The following is a 27887-nucleotide window of genomic DNA, read 5'->3' as shown; positions in this document are numbered from 1 at the left end:
CTATTTCAGAGACATGGCTGCAAGACAGTCAAGACTGGGTACTAAATATACCAGGTTATAATGACTACAGGAAAGATGGGGAAAATGGTAGAGGGTGAGGAGTCGCCTTCGAAAGAAATCGCTTCAATGGTAGGAATTGAGAGGTAAGCAGTTAGTGGAGACTTTATGGGTCTTCTTTGGCCTCCTTGTCGCGAGAGACAATGGGTAAGCGCCTGGAGGTGATTTGTGAAGCAGCACCTGGAGTGGCTATAAAGGCCAATTCTGGAGTGACAGACTCTTCTACAGGCACTGCAGATAAAATTGGTTGTCGGGGCTGTTACACAGTTGGCTCTCCCCTTGCGCTTCTGTCTTTTTTCCTGCCAACGGCTAAGTCTCTTCGACTCGCCACACTTTAGCCCCGCCTTTATAGCTGTCTGCCAGCTCTGACGATCACTGGCAACTGACTCCCATGATTTGTGATCAATGTCACAGGACTTCATGTTGCGTTTGCAGACGCCTTTAAAGCGGAGACATGGAAGGCCGGTGGGTCTGATACCAGTGATGAGCTGGCTGTAAAATGTGTCCTTGGGGATCCTGCCATCTTCCATGCGGCTCACATGGCCAAGCCATCTCAAGAGCCACTGGCTCAGTAGGGTGTATATGCTGGGGATGTTGGCTACCTCGAGGACTTATCCATTGGAGATATGGTCCTACCACCTGATGCCAAGGATTCTCCGGAGGCAGCGCAGATGGAATGAATTGAGACGTCGCTCTTGGCTGACATACGTTGTCCCGGCCTTGCTGCCGTAGCACAAGGTACTGAGGACACAGGCTTGATACACTTGGACTTCTGTGTTCGAGTTTGGTAGGAATTGAGAGGTAAGCAGTTAGTGGAGACTTTATGGATAGAATGTAGTGAAATGTGTATAGACACCCTGGTAGCAGCTATGAAGTGGTACATTGTATAAATGTAGAAATGAGACAAACATGCAGTTAAGGCAGAGTGGTTTTAATGGGAGATTTTAACTTTGATATAGATTGGGACAAGCAGACTAACATGTCAGAAAGATGGTGAATATTTTGAGTGTATCCTGGATAGTTTTCTGCAACAGTAGGTCCAAGAACCAACAAGAGGGCATGCCATCTTAACTAAATCTGGCTTATTACATATTTCTAAATTTAACAGCCTAATGCATGAGAATCTATCTATTAGCAATCGTATGATGGAGGTCAATGTAGTGTTTGAAAGGGAGAAACTAAAATTCTAGATTTAGAGAAGCCTGACTTCAAAGGGAAAGGCAGCAACTGTCAACAGTAAACTGGGTAAATGTTAACGGGTAAAATGACAGAAGGTCAGTGGCAAGTGTTCAAAAATGTTTATATGATACAGAACCAGTTTAGACCCCTAAAGGTTCTACTTGACAAAAAGGACAGCCATGAACAACAATAGAAAGTAGAATAGTAGAACAATAGAAAACTAAAAGAAAAAGCATGTAAAAATGCAATAAAAACCCACAGATCCTTGCAAATGGGTAAGCTGCAGCAAAGGGTGACAAAGCTGCTAATAACTACAAAAAGAGAGTCTGAAAAGAAACTTGCAAGGGATATCAAAATCAGTGCAAAAATCATTTACATTATGAAAAAGAGGATGTTCTGAAGCAACATGGGCCCCTTGAAAACTCAACGGTGATATTGTCAATGAAAATAAGGAAATGGTGGGCACGCTGAATAATTACTTGGCATCAATATTTGCAGTACAGGAAGACATCAGCACTCCAGACATCCCAAGGAAACTTATTGAATGAGGGACAGGGACTCAACAAAAGTAACTTAAGATATCAATAATGGCAAAAAGAATGGCACTAAAGGTTGACAAATCCCCAGGACGAAGGGTTTTAAAAGAAGTAGGTGAAATATTCAAGATTTCCTAACTAAATCCTTTTAAAATTTGGGCAGCGTTGCTTTAAATTGTCAATAAATCTGGCACATTGCTTATTTCTAAATTTAGCAACCTATTTAAGAAAGATGTCCGAGGGAAATCAGACCAGTTTGCTAAGGTCTATAACTAAGGATAGAGCGATTGAACACCTTGAAAATTTTCAGCTGATCAGAGAGAGACAGCATGGACTTGTAAAAGGTAGATCATGCCCAACGAACCTGATTGGAATTTTTTTTGAAAGGCAATTGAGCGTAAGAAATAGGAGCAGGAGTAGACCCCACAGCCCATTAAACCTGCCCCAGCATTCAATCTTGGGCTTCAAGTCCATTTTCCAGCCCTCTCCACATGTTCCTTGATTACCTGAGACACCTAAAATCAGTCTATCCCAGCCTTAAATATATTCAATAATGTAACATCCACTTTCCTGTGAAGTGGAGAATTCCAGAGATTCACAGCCCTATGAGATGAAGAAGTTTCTCCTCATCTCAGTCCTAAATCATCAGCCCCTTATCCTGAGACTGTGCCCCGTGTTTTAGATTCCCTAGCCTGGGGAAACACCCTCTGTGTGTACCCTGTCCAGGCACTCCAGAATCTTGTAAGTTTCAATTAGATCACCTCTCATTCTTCTTATAGGCGCAATTTACTTGGCCTCTCATCGTAGGACAACCATCTCATCCCAGGGACCAATCTAGTGAACCTTCACTGTATTGCCTCCAATGAAAGTATATCCTTCCTTAAATATGGAGACCAAAACTGCGCACAATACTCCAGGTGTGGTCTTACTAAAGCTCTGTACAATTGTAGCAAGACCTCTTTATTCTTGTAATCCAATTCCCTTGCAATAAAGCTCAGCATGCAATTTGCCTTCCTAATTGTTTGCTGAACCTGCATGCTAATTTTGCGTTCCTGTAAGAGCACACCAAGTCTCTTTGAACATCAACATTTACAAGTTTCACACCTTTTTAAAAAATATTCTGCTCTTCTAGTCTTACAACCTAAGTGAATAATGTCACTCCCCACATTGTACTCCATCTGTCACATTGTTGCCCACTCACTTAACCTGTCTATCTCTTTGCAGCCTCTCTGTGTTCTGCTCACAGCTTGCATTTCCACCTACCTTTGTATCATCAGCAAACTTAGATACATTACTCTCTGTCTCTTTATCTGAGTCATTAATATAGATTGTAAATACCTAAGGCCCCAGCACCAATCCTTGTGGCACTCCACTAGTCACAGTCTAACAACTTGAAAATGCCACATTTATGCCTACTCTTTTCTTCCTGCCTGTTAACCAATTCTCTATCCATGCTAATATATTTCTCCAGCTCCATGAGCCCTTAACTTGCATATTAATTGTTTGTGTGGCACCTTTTCAAATGTCTTTTGGAATTCCTGGTATAATACATCTGCTGGTTCCCCTTCATCTACCCTACTAATTACATCTCAAATTTGTCAAATACTATTTTCCTTTAGTAAAAGCATGTTGACTTTGCCTTATCATAACTATGATTTTCTAAGTGCATTGTTAAGACTTCCTTAATAATAGATTCCAGCACTTTCCTGATGACTGATGTCAGGCTAACTGGCCTGTAGTTCCCTATTTTTTTCTCTCCCTCCTATCTTGAGTAGTGGTGTTACATTTGCTAACTTCCAATCTGCTGGGAACTTTCTAGAATCCAGGGAATTTTGGAAAATCATAGCCAGAGAGCGCATTCACTATCTCTGCAGCTATCTCTTTTAGAACCCGAGGATGTAGGTCATCAGGTCCTGGGGTTTGCTTGAATCTTAGTCCCTTAGGTTTCTCCAATACTTTTTCTCCACTGATAATTAATTATCTTAATTTCCTCACTCTCGTTAGCCCCTGAGTTAACTTCTATTTCTGGTCTGTAACTTGTGTCTTCTATTGTGAAAACAGACAGTTGTACTGGACAGGGGAATGTCTATGGATGTTATTTATATGGACTTCCAGAAGATGTATAGTAAAGTCCCTTATAAGAGGCCGTTAGCTAAAGTTGAACTTCATGGAATTGAAGGAAAATTATTGACCTGGTTAGGAAATGGGGTGAGCAGCAGCAGACTGAGTAGGAATAATTGGCAAGTACTCTAATTGGCAGAATGTAATTAGTGGTGTCCCACAAGGATGTGTGTTGGAACCTCAACTATTCACTATATCCGTTAACGACTTACTCGATGGGATAGAAAGCCGCATGTCCAAATTTGTCAGTGACACAAAGGTGGGCAGTGTTTGTTGTAAGCAATATAGATGGACAGGTAAAATTACAAAATGAATGGGCAAAACTATGGCAAATGGATTTCAATGTAGGTAAATGTGAGATCATCCACTTTGGATCTAAAAAAGGGTAGAACAGGGTAGTGTCTAAATGCTGAAAAGTTGAAACAGTGGAGGTCCAAAGAGACCTGTGGGGTTCGTGTGGATAGATCGTTAAAATGTGAACAAGTACAGAAAATAATCAAAATGGCTAATGTGATGTTGGCTTTTTATATCTAGAGGAATAGAATACAAGGAGGTAGAAGTCATGCTTCAACTGGACATAACCCTGGGTAAACAACATCTTGCGAGTACAGTGGGGAGTTTTGCATATGACACCTTCGGAAGGATATATTGGCTGAGGGAGTATGCGTAAATTTACTAGAATGATACCTGGACTCCGAGGGTTAAGCTACAAGGAGAGCTTAAACATACTCAGGTTGTATTCCCTGGAATTTCGAATGTTAAGGTGTTATTTGATCAAAGTTTTCAAGATGGTATGGGGAACAGATAGGATAGATTGGGAGAAACAATGCCTAGGACAAAGGGGCATAGTCTGAAAGTTAGAGCCAGACCTATCAGGAGTGAAATTAGGAAACACTTCTACACAAGAAAGGAGGGAGGCAGAAAGCAGGAAGCTATAGGTCAGTTAACCTAACATCTGTCATTGGGGAAAATGCTGGAATTCATGATTAAGGAAGTAGTAGCACGACATTTAAAAAATCATAGTACAATCAAGCAGAGACATCATGGTTTTATGAAAGGGAAATTGTGTTTGACAGATTTATTAGTTCTTTAAGGATGCAACGAGCAGGGTAGATAAAAGGGAACCAGTAGATGAAGTGTACTTGGATTTCGAAAAATGGTACCATAAGGTGCCACATAAAAAGTTACTACACAAGGTAAGAGTTCAGTAATATGGGAGGAGTATATCAGCATGAATAGAGGATTGGCTAATTAATAGGCAAGAGTATCTGGATTAAAAACAAGAAATGCTGGAAGCACTCAGCAGGTCTGGCAGCATCTGTGGAAAGAGAAGCAGAGTTAACGTTTCGGGTCAGTGACCCTTCTTCGGAAGAGTATCTGAATAAATGGGACATTTTCAAGTTGGCACACTGTAACTAGTAGGGTGCAACAGGGATCTGTGCTGGGTTTCAACTATTTACAATCCATATTACTGACTTTGATGAAGGGACATAGTGTATTGTAGCCAGATTTGCTGACAGTACAAAGATAGTTGGGAAAGCAAGTTGTGAGGAGGAGACGGAGAGTCTGCAAAGGGCTATAGATAGATTAACTGAGTAGACAAAAATTTGGCAGATGAAGTATAGTGTGGGAAAATGTGAGGTTATCCACTTTGTAGGAAGAATAGAAAAGCAAAATATTTAAATGGAGAGAAACTACAAAATGTTGTGGTACTGAGGTGTCCTCGTACATGAAACACAAAAAGCTAGCATGCAGGTACAGCAAATAATTAAGAAGGAAAATGGGATGTTGGCCTTTTATTGCAAGGGGCCTTTAGTATAAAAGTAGGGAGGTCTTGCTACAGCCAGCATTTGTTGTCCATTTCTAATTGCCCTTGACAACTGAGTGGCTTGCTAGGCCATTTCAGAGGGCTGTTAAGGGTCAACCACATTGTTGAGAGTCTGGAGTCACATGTTGGCCAGAGCAGGTAAGGACAGCAGATTTCCTTCCCTCAAGGACATTAGTGAGCCAGATGGGTTTTACAACAGTTGATAGTTTCATGACATCATTAATGAGACTAGCTTTCAGTTCCAGATTTTTATTAATTGAATTTAAATTCCACCTGCTGCAGTGGGATTTGAACCTGTGTCCCCAGGGCATTAACCTGGGTCTCTGAATTACTAGCGTAGTGACATTAGTATTATGCCACCACCTCCCTTCTACAGGACATTGTGAGACCATATCTAGAGTACTACAAACAGTTTTGGACTCCTTATTTAAGAAGGGATATAGTTGCATTGGAGGTAGTTCAGAGAAGTTTCTCTAGGTTGATTGCTGGGATGAAGGGGTTGTCTTGAGAGAAAAGGTTGAGTAGGTTGGTCCTATACTCATTGGGGTTTGGAAGAATGAGAGGTGATATTATTGAAACATACAAGATTCTGAGGGGGTTTGACAGGGTAAATGCTGAAAGGATATTCCCCTTAGTGGGGGAATCTAGAACTGGGGGGGGGGGGTGGGGAGGAAGAGTTTCAGAATAAGGGGTCTCCCATTTAAGACGGAAATGAGGAATTTCTTCTCTGAGTGTCAATCTTTGGGAATTCTCCACCCCAGAGAGCAGTGGAGGCTCAGTCATTGAATCCATTCAAAGCTGAGTTGGACAGATTTTTGATTTACAAGGGAGTCGTGTGTTATTGGGGACAGGCAGGAAAGTGAAGTTGAGACCATGATCAGATCCGCCATGAATGGTGGAGCAGGCTCAAGGGGCCAAATGGCCTAATCCTTCTCCCGTTTATGTTCTTATAAAAGGTGGTAGGATTTTGGGACACGCTTCTGCAAATGATGTTAGATCGATTAATTTTAAAACTGAGATTGATTGATTTTTGTTAATCAAAGGTATTGAGGGTTATGGGGCAAGGGTGGATATATGCGGTTAGGTGCAGATCAGTCATATCGTTGAATGACAGAACAGGCTCGGGGTTGAATGGCCTACTCCTGTTCCCTTGCCTATCTTTTCTAAAAGTCAAATATCCTGGACTGTTTAGTTGCCAACCTTAGTCAGTCTGTAACCATGTCTCCATATTGGCTACTAAATATTAATTCATCTATTTTGCTATGAATGCTTCACTCTTTGAAATTTAGTGCCTTTAGTTTGACCTTTTTCTATTTTTGACACAAGGGGAAAAATAGAAAAAGGTTAAACTAAAGGCATGAAATTTCAAAGAGTGAAGCATTCATAGCAAAATAGATGAACCTTAGTTTCTAGTGTTCTATTATCTTTAAGCTGTTTGTCCCTTCCTGACCCACTCTGCTTATTTTTACCCAAGTTGCTACTCTGCTGCACAGCTTCAACATTTCTCTTACTGCTTTTGAATATATGCTTTCCTGAATCCTCCCATTTCCACATCCCGTTCATTTGTTTAAAGTCCTATTTACAGCCCATGTTGTTCGTTTTACCAGAACACTGGTCCCAGACTGTCCAAGTTGAACAGCTCCCTCTTTCCCCAGTACTCAAAATACTTCAACAGAATCCTGTTTCTCAGTTCTGTCTAAATTGTTGGTTCCCATATCGACTGTGGAAACTGGATCCTCCCCCTTCCATTCAAGTTCTTCTCGAGCTGCCAGGAGATATACTGAATCTTGGCACTTGCAGCTGCAGAGAAAAGTAGTTATCCTTCTGACTGTACTGTCTGTGACCACGACCAGGTTCCTTTTGACTCCCCCCACTTGAATGGCCTCCTGTATCGTGATGCCATGATCTGTTTTGTCATCCACCCTGCAGACTTTGCCCTCATCAACACAGGCAGCAAGAACCTTGGACAGGAGGGTGTGAACAGGTAGGTACCTGACCATTAACCAGACCTGTGCCACTACCTAACCTCAAGGATGTGACTGTCTCCTGTATCAAAATATCCAGATAACACTCTCCCTCTGGGATGCATTATCTGCAAGTTAGACTCCAGCTCAACAGTTCTGAGTTGAAATTCCTCAAGTGAGACACTTTCTACAGATGCGGTTGCCTGGGACCTTGTTGGTCTCCTCCAACTCCCGAGTGCTGTAGTTATGATGCACCACCTGCACTGCCATCCCTTTCTAACTTTGTTTTTTTATGTTTAAGTAGTTATGGTTTTTATTCACTTGATATTTTTAGTTTAACTAGTTGATCCAGTTTAAATTATTGCTATAACAAAGTAATTACATTTCCCAGATTAGCTACCTGCAGTCCTGTGACGTCACTCCTTAACCATTTTTGCTCTCTCTCAGGCCTCGGTTCCTGCTCCATTTATCCTCATTGATTTCAGTCGCTGGTCTTACTCTCGTTATGCATTCGGGCTTCTGCTTCCACTCCTTTTATCTCTACCACTCTCATTTGCTAGTCTTGCTGTTGACGAAGTGTAGTGCCCAGAATTGTCCAGAACGCTCGAGCCGAGGCCTAGCCAGAGATTTTTAAAGGTTTATCACGATGTCCAATTTTTGTATGAAATGCCTCTATTTAAAAAGCCAAGTATCCCATACACACCCTTAAACAATTTATCGACTTGCCCTGCCAACTTTCAAAGATTTGTTATGTGCACCCCCAGGTCCCTCTGCTGTTGCCTACCTTTTTCTTCGTCTCTTTTCAAGTGACAAATATTCATGCCTATTCATGTCGGCATGTTATGAGGTGTGTTCTGAGATTATGCTCCTGGAACAGGAGACAGTAAGTCTGGTTATGGGCTTACTGTCCAACACAGGAAGATGTTGGAAATTCTCATGCTTTCTGGGGACAGAATTGAGAGAGAAAAGGGCCATAAACAGATAGTTTTAAGCAAGGGTCCAAAGCACGCAGCTCTGGGCCTGCAGATGGAAACTTAAAAAAAAACAAATCTGCGTTTTGAAGTTAAAAGTAATATGAAAGATAATCCTCAAAGCAAGCCTGCATCAATGCTTGATCTGAAACAGCGTGGCCTGTGAGATCTAGATTCTCACGCATGTTAGCCAAGAGGCCACCCATCCTGACCTTCTGGGTATGACTGTATTTCCTGCTCCATTTGTGCTGTGTGTCATCCACCTCTTGTTTACTGTCTTAACGCCCCCAGGTGGACATCTGAGCTGGTGCATGGGTAGATAGAATAGGTGATGCTACATGCTGGGAAGTACTGGCAGTAGCAGATGCAGTGGGGACTGTGACTTCCTCTGGCAGCTCTCAAGGCGGACCAGAAGGAAGGTGGGGTTAAAAGTAGTTACCTCAGGTGTAGAGCTGAGACGTCAATTACAGTGGAAGAAGTAACAGCAGAGTTCAATGAAATGGTTCATTGGCAGTTAATATGGGGGTCCAATAGAATGAGAAGGCATGAACCTGAAGTTGCTGCATCATCTCCTATTTTCCCCTCTGTGACACTAGCTGGCCTCCCTCCCCAGACTTTGCGGATCTCCGTCTTCATAGAGCTTCGGCTATTTGGTGACCACACTTGTTACAGCTCTCTCCCAGCTATTTTGGGCTGTCTTTTGCTTGAAAGAGAAAGCAAAAAACAAATTGCCTTTTGTTGCCTTGACCTGCAGTAGTGTGCAGTTAGGTTACGGTCTGCAATAGGTGTGTTGGCATGAGCTGTGAAACAGACCATGTGGAATTGTTTGTAAAGATTTTAAATGAGTAAGATGGGGGAGGAATCTGGTGAAAATAACACAAAATTAAGATAATAGAGATGAAAGTAAAACTGGCAAGGAAATGAGCCATACTATATTTAGTGACTGATGAGCCAGAATTTGTTAACAATCTGATGATCTCTTGTAAAAATTGTCCATAATATGATTGAATTTGCAGAAGGAGTTGAGTGATTCACGAACCAAGGTTTAAAGAGAGGCAAATTTCAAAAGGATGAAAAATAAATTAAATACAAACTGATCTGATGTGGTAATGAGTGAACTGACAAACAATGGGAAGCATTCAAAAAATTTTGATAAGCTACAAAACGAGATAATACCCGAAAAGGAAGAGGCTGCAGTTGTGCAGTTAAGCAACTATGGTTAACAAATGAGACTGAGAAAAAGAAAGAGGTTTATACAAATGCCAGGAAAAGTGGGAATCTGGTAGACTGGAAAAAAACGAGAGGATACAAAAAGTAGTGAGTGCAGAAAAGGGATATGATAAAGAAATGCAAGGGATATGAAAAGTAACTACAAAAATAGTAACTTATCAGGAGAAAATGTGCAAAGGGGAATGTGGGCCCATCATAGAGTGAGACTGTAATGGACAATAAGGAGACTGCAGACTTATTAAATCAGTACTCAGGATCTTTTCACAGTGTAGCAAGAGGACAAAATACCAGCGGTACAAGGAAACTCAAATAAGGCAAAAGCAGGAACTTGGTGAACTTAATATAAGTTTTTAAAAAAGGGTAATGGGGATAATAATGAGTCACGAGAGACAGATATGCAGATCTTGATGGTTCCCACCATAGAGTATTAAAAGAGGTAGGTGAGGAAATCACAGGAATGTTAGTTATCATTTTCCAAAGTGCGCCAATGGCAAGAGGAATCTTTCCTTCTGTGTTGTTGCTATCGGGTTGTGCATTGAGCATGCTCCTGTGTTGTGGCTTCCAACGAGTCATCAGTTTTCAACCATTTTGGACTGCTTCCCCTTCAAAAATAGAATTGAGTGTTTAACTCTCAAGTGAACTAATTTGAAGTTGGAAGCTTTAGTATTGAACTATTGGATGTTGTGTAGGGTGATTTTTGAACTGGCAATTTCTAAACTGCACAGACCATTTTTATATTTGTTGATGGACTGTATTAAATGCTGTCTGATTTTTGCCATCATAAAGTCAGAAGTGGGGATGTTTGCTGATGATTGCACAATGTTCACCATTCACGACTCAGATACTGAAGTAGTCCATGTAAAAGTGCAGCAAGACTTGGACAATATCCAGGCTTGGGCTGATAAGTGGCAAGTAACAGTCATGCCAGACAAGGGCCAGGCAATGACTATCTCAAGCAGGAGAGAATCTAACCATCTCCCCTTGATATTCAGTGGCATTACGATTGCTGAATTCCCCCACTATCGACATCCTGGGGTTACCATTGACCAAATATTGAACTGGAGTAGCCATATAAATACCGTGGCTACAAGAGCAGGTCAGAGGCTAGGAATCCTGTGGCGAGTAATTCACCCCCTGACTCACCAAAGCCTGTCCACAGTCTACAAGGCACAAGTCAGGAGTGTGATAGAATTCTCTCCACTTGCCTGGATGGGTGCAGCTCCAACAACACTCAAGAAGCCCGGCAACGTCCAGGACAAAGTAGTTCGCTTGATTGGCACCCCATCCACGAACATTCATTCCCTCCACCACCGACACATAGTGGCAGCAATATGTGCCATCTACAAGATGCACTGCAGCAATGCACCAACGCTCTTTAGGCAGCACCTTCCAAACCTGCGACCTCTACCACCTCGAAGGACAAGGGCAGCCGATGCATGCAAACACCACCACCTGAAAATTCTCCAAGCCACACACCATCCTGATTTGGAACTACATCACCGTTCCTTCACTGTCGCTGGGTCAAAATCCTGAAACTCCCTTCCTAACAGCACTGTGGGTATACTACTCCACATGGACTGCAGTGTTTCATGAAAGCAGGTTATCACCTTCTCGAGGGCAATTAGGGATGGGCAATAAATGCTGTCCTAGCGAGGCCCGCATCCCATGAATGAATAAAAAAAAAATTTGCTTAAATAGTCAAAATAATTTGGGCGAGTTTTTAGTTCACACAGATTAAGGATATTCTCTCTCGTGGTTTTGCATTGAACTTTTGGCACTAAGATTGGATTAGGAGTTTAACATTCTCTGTTGATGGAATATAATGATTTGTGAAATGGCAAAACCATTATCCTCTCAAGTGACCTGATGAAAGCAAATGACAATGTTACAGCATTAAAAAGAGATTGGCCCAGGTGGATTGGAATTGAAGATTAATTTGGTAAACAATAAGTTAGCAATGCCAGTCCTTCAAAGAGGAGGTATTTTGGGTATAGACTAAACACATGCTCAAGAGTTGTGGGGGGTGCGGTGGTGGTGGAGGGAAGGTGTACGAAGCTCGAGCTCCCTGGATGATTAACTGGATTGCTGTTCGAAAGAGCTGGCGCAGTCTCAATAAACCGAATGGCTGTCTTCTAGTATAAAAGCAAAATGCTGTGGATGCTGGAAATCTGAAATGAAAGCAGAAAGTGCTGGAAATACTCAGGTCTGGCAGCATCTGTGAAGAGAGAAACAGAGTTAACATTTCAAGGCAGTGACCTTTAATCAGAATTTTGATGAAATGTCACAGACCTGAAACATTAACTCTGTTTCTCTCTCCACCGATGCTGCCAGATCTGCTGAGTATTTCCAGCACTTTGTTTTTATTTCAGGCCTCCTTCTAGTGTTGTACCCTGTGATTCTATGAAAATTAATTGGCAGTTGGAAAAATATTGTTACAATATGTGCATATGCTTTCCCAGAACCCATCAAACTAGGTATATGGTTCACATTTCTTCTGAGTAGGTAATGGATATTTTTGGGCAGTTTTAGTGTTGAACTATTCATTTGGCACTAGATTGAGTTTTTTTTTCAAACTGATTTAATAAAGGACCCCCACGGACTGTAATCCTACAGGTCTAGACTAGTTTCATGCTGGGCTAACAGATGTGAAAGGACATGAACCCACTGCTTTTTTGTTTAATTTAATGAGCATGTGAATTGATGTTTTACTGTTGGAGCTTCACACGGCTGATGGCCATTTTTCATAGAGCCATTGAAAGGTTTTTGGGTGAGGTTAGATGGTACTAATTTGGCCTTTAGTCTTACATGATTCCAACAGGTGCGACTAATCGTTTTCTGTGAACTACATAAGCAGTTGGCTTCTCTTCCTGGAGGCAGCGAATATTTGGTGTCAGTCTTTATACCGTTCGCGACAACTCAGATAATGAAGCAGTCTGTGTAGAAATGCAGCAAGACCTGGACATTATCCAGGCTTGGGCTGATAAGTGGCAAGTAACATTCGCGCCACACAAGTGCCAGGCAATGACCATCTCCAACAAAAGAGAATCTAACCATCTCCCCTTGACATTCAACGGCATTACCATCACTGAATTCCCCACTATCAACATCCTAGGGGCTACCATTGCCTGGAAACTGAACTGGAGTAGCCATATAAATACCGTGGCTTCAAGAGCAGGTTAGAGGCTAGGAATCTTGAGGCGAGTAACTCACCACCTGACTCCCCAAAGCCTGTCCACAATCTACAAGGCACAAGTCAGGAGTGTGATGGAATACTGTCCACTTGCCTGGATGGGTGCAGCTCCAACAACACTCAAGAAGCTCGACACCATCCAGGACAAAGCGGCCCGCTTGATTGGCACCCCATCTACAAACATTCACTCCCTCCACCACCGACGCACAGTGGCAGCAGTGTGTACCATCTACAAGATGCACTGCAGCAATGCACCAAGGCTCCTTCGACAGCACCTTCCAAACCCGCGACCTCTACCAACTAGAAGGACAAGGGCAGCAAATACATGGGAACACCACCACCTGCAAATTCCCCTCCAAGTCACACACCACCCTGACTTGGAACTATATCGCCGTTCCTTCACTGTCGCTGGGTCAAAATCCCTTCCTAACAGCACTGTGGGTGTACCTACCCCACATAGATTGCAGCGGTTCAAGAAGGCAGCTCACTACCACCTTCTCAAGGGCAATTAGGGATGGGCAATAAATGCTGGCCTGGCCAGCGACGTCCACATCCCGTGAATGAATTTAAAAAAATATTGTGCAACAGTCTGCATACCTGGAATTGGGTGGGAGGGGAAGTGACATGATTGTTAGAGTTAAGTCCAAATCCTGTTGGTGCCCACTTCCCAGTTTTGCATTCAGTCACCTGAAGTTAGTGACAAGCAAGCATTTAATCCTGAGCCTTCCCTCCGTTTGATGGTGTTGAGCCTAAGAGTTATGAGTAAAAGGCCATTAGGTTCAACAAGATTTTGAAGATTGTCAAAATGTGTGTTTATACATTTTTATTAAATCTCACACTAGAGCCAAAATTTGCAACCAGGATTTTGGGAAAATTTGTGGAAACTTCTGATTGTTGGCCAGATAGTTGAGCTTGGAGTTTAATAGAATCATATGACATAGAAGGAAGCCATTTGGCACATCATGCCAGTGCCAGCTCTCTGAAAAAGCTTTCCAATTAATGTCCCCAGAAATATTTGAAATCTTGCATGTAGCCATGGGTGGTTGAAATCTGACAAATTCTGCTCCTCATAAGTGTCCACTTTGAGGGTTTGAAAGCTTGTCATTATGGTCCTTTCTGGGAATAACAACAGTTTCACTTTTGTTTCTTTGGCAGTGGGTGAGTTTGTGAGCGATGTGCTGCTTGTTCCAGAAAAATGCCGGTTCTTCCACAAAGTGCGAATGGATGAATGTCAGAGTCACCAGCACTGGCAGACAGTTGCCAAAGCGGTAAGAGATAAATGCCATGGGGATGGGAGAGGTGTCTGGATTCCTGTCAGACATCTGTTTCCTCTTGGGCATACAGGTCTGGTAAATATACAGATGTTGTAGTTGATAATGTCACATCATTTTATTCCTTGTGCTGCGTTTGGATTGTTTACACTATTCAATGGTCTAGTGATAATTTCTGTAAGCAGTTAATATCCTTCACAATCTAAAATTTGGGTTGTTTTGCTTTCTGTCAGTACATCTTGGGGTTCAGCAATTACCCTGTTGCTGGCTAATTGTACTTTTGTGCTGCACTGCTTTGGTCCCATTAGGCAGATAAAATATTACACACATACCAGACTGAAACAACTAATGTTAGTTACACAGTCAGATAGAGGATTAAGCTGGTTCTATAGTAAACCTCAACTATAGGCTGAAGATTCTTCAGAATGTGAACTCTTTTGGATTAAGACAAAGCCTCGATTGCCACCATGTTGAATGCAAACATTCTTCTCGTACCACTTTGACATGGAATGTTGTCTCCGGCTCCAGTCTTTCAGCTTTATGTGAAACACATCAGACAAGTGCTCATCTGAACTTTCCTCAGAATTGAGAAAGAAGGACAGCAGACAGAACCTAGCTTCTGTACATTCTAATTTGTTTTGAAGTTTGGAAACAGATGAACCTTTTTGATATTAACAGTCTCAGGTAAAAAGAAAGTCTTGCATTCATATAGCGCCTTTCATGACCTCAACGTCCCAAAGTACTTTATCTCTAATGTAGGAAATGAGGCAGCCAATTTGCACACCGCAAAATCCCACAAACAGCCAACCTTCATTCAGACTGATACTAGTGAGGAAATGTGGCATAACTGAGGAAGTAACTGCTGCTGTTGCCTTGTCCAATTCAGCCACTTCAAAATGATCTGTCAAGGCATCTTTGAATAGTATATAAATGATTAATTATATCTACTCCATTGGCTTCTATGAACGTCTGCATACTGTAGAAACAGCAATTCAGCAAAGTCTGAGCATCCGTCTGTTGGGATTATTCAAGCAAGCCACAGATTCTCAGGCAACCCTCGACATTGTCTCACTTTTATGGTTTTCAATGCTGAGAAAATGAAATCGTTAAACCAGTGAAAGATTGACTGTAATGGTATTCATCCAACTCTGAGCTTTGCATTTCCAGCTGGAAAGCTCTCTGACTTAGCGATCAAACTCAGTTTTTACTGGGTCAAACAGCCATTTTCCGCTTCATCTGGGGATCTAAAATGGACCGGGTCCGGAGGGACACGATGTTCAAATCTCTGGATAAGGGCGGGAAAAATGTACCCAACGTGGCCCTCATCCTGATGACCACCTTCGTGTGCGGTTGCATCAAGCTGTGTGTAGACCTCCAGTACGCAAACTCCAAGTGTCACTACATGCTGAGGTTCTATCTGTTCCCGGTGTTGCGAAGGATGGGCCTGGTCACATTTTTTTTTAGAACATTACAGCGCAGTACAGGCCCTTCGGCCCTCGATGTTGCGCCGACCATCTGACCTACACTATTCCATTTTCATCCATATGTCTATCCAGTGACCACTTAAATGCCCTTAAAGTTGGCGAGTCTACTACTGTTGCAGGCAGGGCGTTCCACGCCCCTACTACTCTCTGCGTAAAGAAACTACCTCTGACATCTGTCCTATATCTTTCACCCCTCAACTTAAAGCTATGTCCCCTCGTGTTTGCCATCATCATCCGAGGAAAAAGACTCTCACTATCCACCCTATCTAACCCTCTGATTATCTTGTATGTCTCTATTAAGTCACCTCTCCTCCTCCTTCTCTCTAACGAAAACAACCCCAAGTCCCTCAGCCTTTCCTCGTAAGACCTTCCTTCCATACCAGGCAACATCCTAGTAAATCTCCTCTGCACCCTTTCCAAAGCCTCCACATCCTTCCTATAATGCGGTGACCAGAACTGCACGCAATACTCAAGGTGCGGCATCACCAGAGTTTTGTACAGCTGCATCATGACCTCGTGGCTCCTAAACTCGATCCCCCTACTAATAAAAGCTAACACACCATATACCTTCTTAACAGCCCTATTAACCTGGGTAGCAACTTTCAGGGATTTATGTACCTGGACACCAAGATCTCTCTGCTCATCTACACTACCAAGAATCTTCCCATTAGCCCAGTACTCTGCATTGCTGTTACTCCTTCCAAAGTGAATCACCTCACACTTCTCCGCATTAAACTCCATTTGCCATCTCTCAGCCCAGCTCTGCAGCCTATCTATGTCCTTCTGTACCCTACAACACCCTTCGACACTATCCACAACTCCACCGACCTTCGTGTCATCCGCAAATTTACTAACCCACCCTTCTACACCCTCATCCAGGTCATTTATAAAAATGACAAACAGCAGTGGCCCCAAAACAGAACCTTGCGGTACACCACTAGTAACTAAACTCCAGGATGAACATTTGCCATCAACCACCACCCTCTGTCTTCTTTCAGCTAGCCAATTTCTGATCCAAAGCTCTAAATCACCTTCAACCCCATACTTCCGTATTTTCTGCAATAGCCTACCGTGGGGAACCTTATCAAACGCCTTACTGAAATCCATATACACCACATCCACGGCTTTACCCTCATCCACCTGTTTGGTCACCTTCTCGAAAAACTCAATAAGGTTTGTGAGGCACGACCTACCTTTCACAAAACCGTGCTGACTATCGCAAATGAACTTATTCTTTTCAAGATGATTATAAATCCTATCTCTTATAACCTTTTCCAACATTTTACCCACAACCGAAGTAAGGCTCACAGGTCTATAATTACCAGGGCTGTCTCTACTCCCCTTCTTGAACAAGGGGACAACATTTGCTATCCTCCAGTCTTCCGGCACTACTCCTGTCGACAATGACGACATAAAGATCAACAACAACGGCTCTGCAATCCCCTCCCTGGCTTCCCAGAGAATCCTAGGATAAATCCCATCTGGCCCAGGGGACTTATCTATTTTCAGTCTTTCCAAAATTGCTAACACCTCCTCCTTGTGAATCTCAATCCCATCTTGCCTAGTAGGCTGTATCTCAGTAATCTCCTCGGCAACATTTTCTTTCTCTACTGTAAATACTGACGAAAAATATTCATTTAACGCTTCCCCTATCTCCTCTGATTCCGCACACAACTTCCCACTACTATCCTTGATTGGCCCTGTTCTAACTCTTATCATTCTTTTATTCCTGATATACCTATAGAAAGCCTTAGGGTTTTCTTTGATCCTATCCGCCAATGACTTCTCGTGTCCTCTCCTTGCTCTTCTTAGCCCTCCCTTTAGATCATTCCTGGCTAGCTTGTAACTCTCAAGCGCCCTAACTGAGCCTTCACGTCTCATCCTAACATAAGCCGCCCTCTTCCTCTTGACAAGCGCTTCAACTTCTTGAGTAAACCACGGCTCCCTCGCTCGACAACCTCCTCCCTGCCTGTCAGGTACATACTTATCAAGGACACGCATTAGCTGCTCCTTGAATAAGCTCCACATTTCGTTTGTGCCCATCCCCTGCAGTTTCCTTCCCCATCCTACACATCCTAAATCTTGCCTAATTGCGTCATAATTTCCTTTCCCCCAGCTATAATTCTTGCCCTGCGGTTTATACCTGTCCCTGCCCATCGCTAAGGTAAACCTAACCGAATTGTGATCACTATCGCCAAAGTGCTCACCTACATCTAAATCTAACACCTGGCCGGGTTCATTACCCAGTACCAAATCCAATGTGGCATCGCCCCTGGTTGGCCTGTCCACATACTGTGTCAGAAAACCCTCCTGCACACACTGGACAAAAACAGACCCATCTAAAGTACTCGAACTATAGTATTTCCAGTCAATATTTGGAAAGTTAAAGTCCCCCATAACCACTACCCTGTTACTCTCGCTCCTGTCGAGAATCATCTTCGCTATCCTTTCCTCTACATCTCTGGAACTATTCGGAGGTCTATAGAAAACTCCCAACAGGGTGACCTCTCCTCTCCTGTTTCTAACCTCAGTAGACGAGTCCTCAAACGTCCTTTCTGCCGCTGTAATACTTTCCTTGATTAACAATGCCACACCCCCCCCTCTTTTACCCTCTTCTCTGTTCTTACTGAAACATCTAAATCCCGGAACCTGCAACATCCATTCCTGCCCCTGCTCTACCCATGTCTCTGAAATGGCCACAACATCAGGATCCCAGGTACCAACCCATGCTGCAAGCTCACCCACCTTATTCCGGATGCTCCTGGCGTTGAAGTAGACACACTTTAAACCAAGTTCTTGCTTGCCAGTGCCCTCTTGCGTCCCTGTAACCTTATCCCCTACCTCACTACTCTCAACAGCCTGTACACTGGAACTACAATTTAGGTTCCCATTCCCCTGCTGATTTAGTTTAAACCCCCCCGAAGAGCACTAACAAATTTCCCCCCCAGGATATTGGTACCCTTGTGGTTCAGGTGAAGACCATCCTGTTTGTAGAGGTCCCACCTACCCCAGAAAGAGCCCCAATTATCCAGGAAACCAAAACCCTCCCTCCTACACCATCCCTGCAGCCACGTGTTCAACTCCTCTCTCTCCCTATTCCTCGCTTCGCTATCACGTGGCACGGGCAACAACCCAGAGATAACAACTCTGTTTGTTCTCGCTCTAAGCTTCCACCCTAGCTCCCTGAATTTCTGTCTTAAATCCCCATCTCTCTTCCTACCTATGTCATTGGTGCCTATGTGGACCACGACTTGGGGCTGCTCCCCCTCCCCCTTAAGGATCCCAAAAACACGATCAGAGACATCACGTACCCTGGCACCTGGGAGGCAACACACCAACCGTGAGTCTCTCTCGTTCCCACAGAACCTCCTATCTGTTCACCTAACTATGGAGTCCCCAATGACTAATGCTCTGCTCCTCTTCCCCTTTCCCTTCTGAGCAACAGGGACAGACTCTGTGCCAGAGACCTGCACCCCATTGCTTACCCCTGGTAAGTCGTCCCCCCCAACAGTATCCAAAACGGTATACCTGTTGTTGAGGGAAACGGCCACAGGGGATCCCTGCACTGCCTGCTGGTTCCCTTTCCTTCCCCTGACGGTAACCCATCTACCTACTTCTTTTACCTGAGGTGTGACTGCCTCCCTATAACTCCTGTCAATAATCCCCTCCGCCTCCCGAATGATCCGAAGTTCATCCAGCTCCAGTTCCCCAACGCGGTCTGCGAGGAGCTGGAGTTGGGTGCACTTCCCGCAGATGCAGTCAGCAGGGACACTCTTGGCAACCCCTACCTCCCACATTCTGCAGGAGGAACATACAACTGCCTTTACCTCCATTCCCACTATTCTAGATTCCCAACAAATCTACTGAAAAACCAAACAAAAAAAAAAAGTCAAAACTTGTTCGCTTAGCAATCCGACGGACTGAACTTTTTAAATAAAAAGCTTACCTTATCAACACACCAGAGTCCTTTTTTTTTTGGTTAGAGGAGGAGGGTGGGTGGGAGACACTACACGTGTAGTGTCTCGGGTACTGCCACTGCCCAAATAAATAGTTTTCCCTTACCCAGCAGTCCCCTGGTCCTCCGAAACAAAAGGGGATTAACTTGTAACTTACACTGAAATTGACCGCTCAGCTGTAAGTTCGCTCCGCACCTTGTTCTGTCTCAGCTGTTCCTCGCAAAAAGAAAAAGATTTTAAAACTGCCCAAATAAATAGTTTTCCCTTACCCAGCAGTCCCCTGGTCCTCCGAAACAAAAGGGGATTAACTTGTAACTTACACTGAAATTGACCGCTCAGCTGTAAGTTCGCTCCGCACCTCGTTCTGTCAAAGCTGCTCCTCGCAAAAAAACATTGCCGCGGAACACTCCATGCAGTTGGGCCGTGCCGTACCACCTATCCTTCGTGGAGCAGTTTCTGCGGGAAAACACCTTTGACCACCGGTCCATCAGGCAGTGGTCTGCACGGAATGTCCTCAAGGCCCTACGGGAAAAGGAGACGGTGGATCCTGTCGGATGGTTCCCCGAGCAGACCGTCAAAGTCATTTGGCAGAATGCTTCATCACCAGAACTTTCAAACAAGCACCAAGACATAGCTTGGCTGGTGGTGAGAAGGGCCCTCCCCGTCAGATCCTTCATGCACACGCGAAGTCTCGCCCCCTCTGCACAATGCCCCCGCGGTGGCTGTGGTGGGGAAGAGACGGTTGCCCACCTCCTCCAGGAATGTGTCTTCGCAAAGCAGGTGTGGAAAGAGATGCAGTGGTTTTTGTCGAGGTTCATCCCTAGCAGCTCTGTAACACAGGAGTCTGTGCTCTACGGGCTGTTCCCAGGGACGCACACCGAGACAAACATCAACTGCTGCTGGAGGACTATCAATTCGGTGAAAGACGCCTTTTGGTCTGCCCGAAACTTGCTGGTCTTCCAGCGCAAAGAGTTGTCCAGCACCGAATGTTGCAGACTGGCACATTCCAAGGTCCAGGACTAAGTGCTGAGGGATGCACTAAAGCTTGGGGCAGCCGCAGCAAAGGCTCAATGGGGAAAGACCACTGTGTAAGGTCATTGAGTGTCATTGCTTGAAAACAGCAGTACCAATGTTCGCCATTGTGAGGACTGACTGCATGATGTTTATATGTTCTGGGATCAGAATAGCATCCAGGTACTGTGTGCGGGATAGACTTCAGCAAAGTGTCAGGTGGCTGAATACTGCTAACATTAACTGATCTCGTCCTTCTATATGCTATACCAATGTCAATGTTTGTTGCTTTGTTAACATTTTTATGGCATGCCTGCATGAATTATTACTGAATAGTTACTTGTAAATGACTCATTATCTAGTTGGACAAATGGTATTTGTTCTTTACGGTGGTACTTGAGCCTGAAATCTGAATGTTTTCCCTCTGTTGTGTTTCAGGCTTGTGCTGCTGAGTCTATGAATCTCCACACCTATGGAATGTTGCTTCCTTGTGGCATCAACAGGTTCCATGGCACTGAATACGTTTGCTGCCCTCAAAACAAAATTGATGATGTGAGCTCTGAAGAGTCTGATCTTCAGAATCTGGATGAAGATGAAGAGGATGAGATTGCTGATGCAAGGTACTACCTACACTTCAAATATAGTTTGTGCGGGGGGGACGGGGGGTGGGGGGAGAGACCAGGTAGTTCAGGCGAGGGATGCAATAATTCCTATGCAATGTATTATATTGGCCACTTTTAATTTGTATCGTGTGCTGTCATCTGCATTACTAAGATGCTCATTAGTGATTGTCAGTCTGATTGTATTTGTACTTTTGGTAAAAAGTCAAGGAAGTTCATTAGGTGAAATCTGCCCCTTCTGAAACCATGTTGGCTCTTTATTATTTTCATTGATAATTGTCAAAAGCGATTCCTAATCTGTTATGCAAGTTACTGGTGTAAGACTATTGAGTTTGTGGGCTCTCTGACTCTGTTGTTTTCAGGTTAGAAGCCTTGATGCAGGTGTAGTCTGTACATTCAATTTTACAGAGCAGTAAATACTGGATGATGGGCACCATCTTGCCAGGCTAATCCCACCTCGACACGTAGTAAAGTTAACACTTACACATGTTTTAAAACAAAAACTAGAATTTAAAAAAAAATGTGATTTCACATTTTTCATAGGGTGGTGCTATATTACAAATTATGCAGCATCTGTTCATATGCATAGTGAAGCTCTTGCATAGTTTTATACTTCTGCAGGACATTTATTGGCAGCACCAGCATTCAGCCTTGACAGGAGACTCGGGATAGATGGGACGCACGTTACTAGGCTGTTTATTTTGGTTTAAGAAATGTGTTGGGGTTTCTCTTGTTAGTTGCTCTGGGACTGCCTGTGGTTGAAGAGGGTCATGTGCTGCAGGCCTTACATTAGTAGACTACACTTGTACAGAAAGGCTCATATTTCCTAGTGACTTCCTACCTTCAAACACCACTTGCTCACACTGACAAATATCCCATGGGTGCTATGTCTCTCTCTTCCCTATGTGGTATTGGCAGATACAGCCAGGAGTAAGAGCTTATTCTGCTTGCAGCCAGCCAAGCAGGCATGAGAATAAGTTTTTGGAATGGGGATCAACAAATTGCAGAGCTGTTCTGTGTCATCTCATCTATTTTGTAATGCACACAGCATCTGCGCTCCCTCCATTTTGATAAGTGGTACCTGGCAGATGTCAAATCTCAAATACTTGCAATACTCCAAACCAAGCTGGTAAGAGGTTCAGTTAAGTAGAGATTTTGTCTGAACTGGGGTGCACCCAAACTTCCTGTAGGGGCGCATCCTGCTTATATAAGCCGAGGAAACGTTGTGCAGGTTCTAAACATCAGAGAAAAAAAAAACAGCTGGTTTATCAGGCCTGTCTCATACTGTTGGTATGGTGCAGCTTGACCATGACCTCATCATCTTTCCCTCCCTCCAGTCCAGCCAACACCTCCCGATAATGTCACCAACAAGCTATACAGTCTCCTGGGAGATGAAAAAGAAAAGGGAGAAATCCAAAGCCAATTTAGGATGAAAGTAAAAAGTCTGGGAAATTCCTATCTGACCCCCGCAGGTGATTAAGCATGTTGCAGGTGGCCACAGTGACTGAGATACTGCCCCCACAGCACCCATCTGACTTCTATACACAGTGATGTCAGCCACACTTGGGAACTCTCTCAGCTCCCCCGATGAATGTTTGCAGAAAATCCATACTTGCTAAATGAGTCAGCAATTTGTTCCATAGGTCGATGATTCTAGTAAAAGAAATATCTCCTGCTGTCGAACCTAGTTCTATGTTTATGTAGCTGGTGCTCATGTCCCCACTTCACCTTAACCTATCATTGTGTTACGACTGAGGAGGAGGAGTACACTGTCTTTCTCGCGATCCACTTCTCCACAGGTCACGACATATATTTAAATGTGTACCCAGTTACCGATACGGTCAATCATTGACTCTATTTTTATCCCAGAATAAAATACACCAACCTGGTTTCTTTAATAAGCAACAAACTGCTCAGTTTATTATAAAACGAGGCATAACCAGTAACGAAGCAAAGCATTAACGCACAGTGAAATATGAAAGTTCCCTTTTACCTTAGCTCCCCTCTCTCTCGCACACGCATGCGTGTGCACAGGTTAACTGAAAAAAGAGATTTTCTCTTTAGAGCTCTGTTACAAAAAAAAAGGCAAAAAAGAATACTTTGACCAAATACTTGGCTAGTTCTTGAAGAAAAAAAGAGAAGATATGGAAAGATATCAGTTGTCCCTTTTGGTTTGGCGTCCCAAATACAATAGACAGCTGTCACTGGGATTTTTCCAGAACAGTTCTTTAAAGGCAACGTTGAAGATCAGCTTGCCAGGCTTTCCAGGAGAAATGCAGCCTTAGTTTCTCTATTTCTTACACTCGATTGCCCGGAAGTTCTCAAAGAGATGGATGAGGGTGCTGGTGGTGACTGCTCTCTTGGCTGGTTTTCTCCAACTGCCTTCAAAACAGTTCACACCCCAACACTGTCCAAAACGAAACCAAGAACAATATCTCAAGAGTCAAGCCTCCTGACCCTGATAAACTTTGACCTGTCACTTTTCTGTAAACATCTCTGCTTAGTCCTAGGTTCCTGTTGTTTATTTATCTCAATTGGTGACAGGTAGTGTCTAGCAGAGTGTTTTAGCACTCCTCGATTTTTCCAGTAAGTGTTTTCAGTCAAGTGTTTTTTCAATGAACTGTCAACAACAAAGCAAAGTCTAACTTCTATGAAATCTTCAGTTTTTCCAAATAAAACAATGTCCATAATTCTAAAATGAGTCCTAAAATAAAAATACTGAGTATAAAATGGAAGCACTTTCTTAACAAGTGGCTCTTCAAGGAGTGTGTTTATTTCCCCCATCACATCTAAATCTGTCTATAATCTGTTTTTGTCATCTAAGGTCTTAAGACCCACATAATTCTCAGCAGCATCTGTGAACGTATGGACAGCTTCCTCAACATCTTTATCCACATCATTGATAATGAAGTGCAGCATCCCCAGCAGCAATCCCAACTGGTAACCAGTCCTAATGGTAAACGATCACAATTAATAACAACCTTCTGTCTGTGCGAATGCAACCAATTCCTATCCCAGCCAAAATTTGCCAACTAATCTCAAAGGACTCAGTCTTATTAATTAGCTTGAGTGATGCTTGTCAGACTTTTTGACAGTCATATACAGTGTCCACCAGGCTACTAAAATCCACCAACTTTTTTTCCCTAAAAATATACTTCATTAAAATTTGTAAAAATACATTACCAAACAATTCAAACTGGGCATTTCATTAAATGCAACTCCGATCAGTTCCTTTCCAAACAGTATATGAGGTGCCTCACTACCCTTGCCATTTCAGGTTACAGTTACAAAGTACATTTGCATTGCATACCAAAAGCATTCTCTGGTGCATATAGCCCAAGGGGTTTTACACAGGTTCCAGCGCCTCGGTATACTATGATAGGAGGGCCTTACACAGTGACCTTTCCCCACTGAGCCTTTGTGGCTTCTGCCCCAAGCTTTAGTGCATCCCTCAGCACGTAATCCTGGACCTTGGAATTTGCCAGTCTTCAACACATGGACAACTCTTCACACTGAAAAAACAAGTTTCAGGCAGACCAAAGAACGTCTTCCACCAAGTTGATGGTCCTCCAGCAACAGTTGATGATTATCTCTGGGAAGAACCTGTATAGCACGGAGTCCTGTGCTTCGAAGCTGCTCGGGATGAACCTGGACGAAAATCACTGCATCTCTTTCCAGACCTGCTTTACAAAGGCACATTCCAGAAGGAGCTGGACAACAGTCTCTTCCCCACCAGAGCCACCTCGAGGACAGCGTGCGGAGACGATGACACCCAGGGCATGTAGGAAAGGTCTGACAGGGAGGACCCTTCTCACCGCCAGCCAAGCTACATCTTGGTGCTTGTTTGAAAGTTCTGGCAATGAGGCATTCTGCCAAATGAGACTGACTGTTTGGGGAGCCATCCAACAGGATCCACCATCTCCTTTCCCGCAGGGCCTCCGGGACATTATGTGCGGACCACTGCCTGATGGATTTGTGGTCAGAGGTGTTTTTCAGTACAAACCTTTCCACGAGGGGCAGGTGGTACGGCACGGTCGAACTGAATGGACCATTCTGCGACAACGTGACCAGACCCATCCTTCGTAACACTGGGGACAGATAGAACCTAGTAACATGCTGAGACTGTTGAACCAGGTTGGTGAGATGTTACCTCTTCCAGAAGCCTTGTTGAGAGTCTTTAATAATCCTTTCTCTGTCAAGGTGGCCATTCCCTGTATCACCAATGATCCCTGGCAACGTACCTCCAATCGCAGTGAAGCTGATGGACCTGTAACTTGCTAGTTCTGGCTTACTACCCTGTTAAATATTGGTGCCACATGGACTTATCTGCAGTCCTTGGAAACAATCCCAGACCCTAGTGTGCTATTAAATGGAAGAGCGCAAGCCTCGAACTGCATAACTCCCATTTCTTGGAGCACACTTTTGTGAATACTGTCAGAACCAGAAGCCTGATTAATCTTGAGACCCTTTTTCTAGCCTGGATCTTGTGCACACTCACTTCACCACTCAATTTGAGCATCAACCCTACAAAGTATTATTGGTAACTAAGCATTGTCTTCTCTTGTGAATACTGACGTAAAGTAGCCATTTAAAACCTTTGCCATGTACTGGGAATCTAACTGAATATGGCCTGAGGAATCCTTCAGTGGCCCAATACAGTTGTTAATGGCCATCTGATTGCTAACCTTATTGAACAGGACCTTGGTAGTCCTACATATATCCCCATCATCTACTCCATTATCTTTTTGACTGCTCTGACAGCAGCTTTTGTTGCCTTTAGCTGAATTCTCCGAGGAATATTTCAGTAAGCCTGTAAAAGTAATTTTGCTTATGTCTGATTTGTTCTTGCATGAGTGTTACAGTCAAGTGAGGAGGGTTTGAAGGGCTTCCCTCTTTTCCCTCTCCTTGTTTGACCACAACAGGTTTAAAGTGGATGTACTGGCCAATTCAGTCGGTGTTTTATTAATTAGTTGCTATGATCATCATAAGAACCAATCTGATGTGTTTTGTTGAGCTTAACCAAGCGGTTAAATTTATTGTACCAAAACCAAACTAATAAAAATAATAAACTACGTGCCAACTGTCGCACGCAAACAAATAGGTTACAGAGCGGGGAAAGGTAGAATGGTTGAGTTAGAGTCCATTAAAAAAAAAAGGGGTATACTGTCTGTGGTGTTTGGTGATTCGGCTGGCTTCTAGCTGAATTCGGTGGTCCTGAGGCTTTTAGTTTGAAGCGTGTTACGACCAGGTGAGAAAAGTGTCTAGGGGTCTGTCTTAACCTTCACCTGGTCTTACTGTAACAGTTATGTTTTTAAGCACACTGTTTTGAGCTCCCCCTTGGTGAATCCTTGTTCACCGCTTTCCAATTATATGGCAAAGAAATGAGCACAAACAGGCTTTCTTAGGTTTAAAGAAGAAAAGTGAAATTTATTAAAACTTAAACTCTAATTCGGTTAACGCCTACGGATACACACCGCGCCCCACGCTAGCAAGTATACGCGATAAGCACGTACAAATAGAGACAGAAAAGAGCAGAAGAAAAATAGAGAGGTTTGAGGCAATCTCTGAAGACGGGTTTTTGTTACTGTGCTTTGAGCTCGCTGTAATCCTTGCTTGTAGGTAGATCTTGCTTTTCGTTGGGGCCCATTATCCTTCTAAACCTTGTTCATTGTAGGAGACTTTTCTCTCTCGGGGTTCATATGTCTTCAGTGGTTTTTAGTTTTTATGAGAAAGAGATGGGAGCAGACAGGAGAGAGGTGTTTTCCAGTCCTGGAGCAAACAGCTTTCTGAGTTCAAATTCTCTTGTGTGGCGAGTTCAAATTCTCTGTGGCAAGTTCAAATTCAAAATACTCAGGTTGCCCTGCAGGTTAGTCATGTGACGAGGGGGTATGACCAGATCCATTTGTGTATTTGGCCACCTTAGCAGGCAACTTGGAATGCAAGCTCCTCTCCCCTCAACGTCTGGTAATCAAAAGTCCATTGTGGATTGAATGTGTCAGGGCATGGTCTTTTGTCTCTTTTAAGCACTGTCTGTAAATATGCAAATGTCTGTTCAGTCAAGGGTCTGGTATTGCTTTCTTTTAAAAAGCAAGTTCTTTCTTTACTCCAGTAACAGTTTAAAAATCAATGTTCATGTGGCAAAGTTAATGTGTCTCATTCTTGGCGGGTTGGGGATGCCCTGCATGACTAGAGGTGGATGACTGATTTGGTGGGTCTCTTGGAGACAGCGATGTGGATGATTTCCTCCATTGGATTTTTGATTGTGGATGGAGTATGCAAAGGTGGTCAGTCAACAGGCAGAGTTCGAAGCTTGTAAGCAGAAATGGAGAGAGACCCCTCACTTGGGTCTGCACGTGTCAGAGTTCAGAAGTTCTTATGATCATTGTGATTACTGATGAAGAGAAACACAAGAAAAGTATCATTCAACAAAGCACATTGGCGTGACATGAGCCATTTGCAAATTTGGCTT

General features: G+C 43.5%; 1 protein-coding gene across 2 annotated transcripts in view; it reads left to right on the top strand.

Annotated features, from left to right (window-relative positions):
- Window positions 1-27887, top strand: part of aplp2 (amyloid beta (A4) precursor-like protein 2) — a 192608-nt gene that overhangs the window by 92579 nt on the left and 72142 nt on the right. For both annotated transcript variants that reach the window (XM_068053761.1, XM_068053762.1), the window contains exons 4-5: window positions 14232-14344; window positions 21237-21418. In XM_068053761.1, the coding sequence (XP_067909862.1) occupies window positions 14232-14344; window positions 21237-21418 (295 nt within the window). The remainder of the gene's footprint in view (window positions 1-14231; window positions 14345-21236; window positions 21419-27887) is intronic.

This window comes from Heterodontus francisci, chromosome 22, assembly GCF_036365525.1.
Source record: "Heterodontus francisci isolate sHetFra1 chromosome 22, sHetFra1.hap1, whole genome shotgun sequence".
Lineage (NCBI taxonomy): Eukaryota > Metazoa > Chordata > Chondrichthyes > Heterodontiformes > Heterodontidae > Heterodontus > Heterodontus francisci.
Note: the sequence above shows the minus strand (reverse complement) of the source record. Positions and strands in the feature narration are given on the sequence as shown.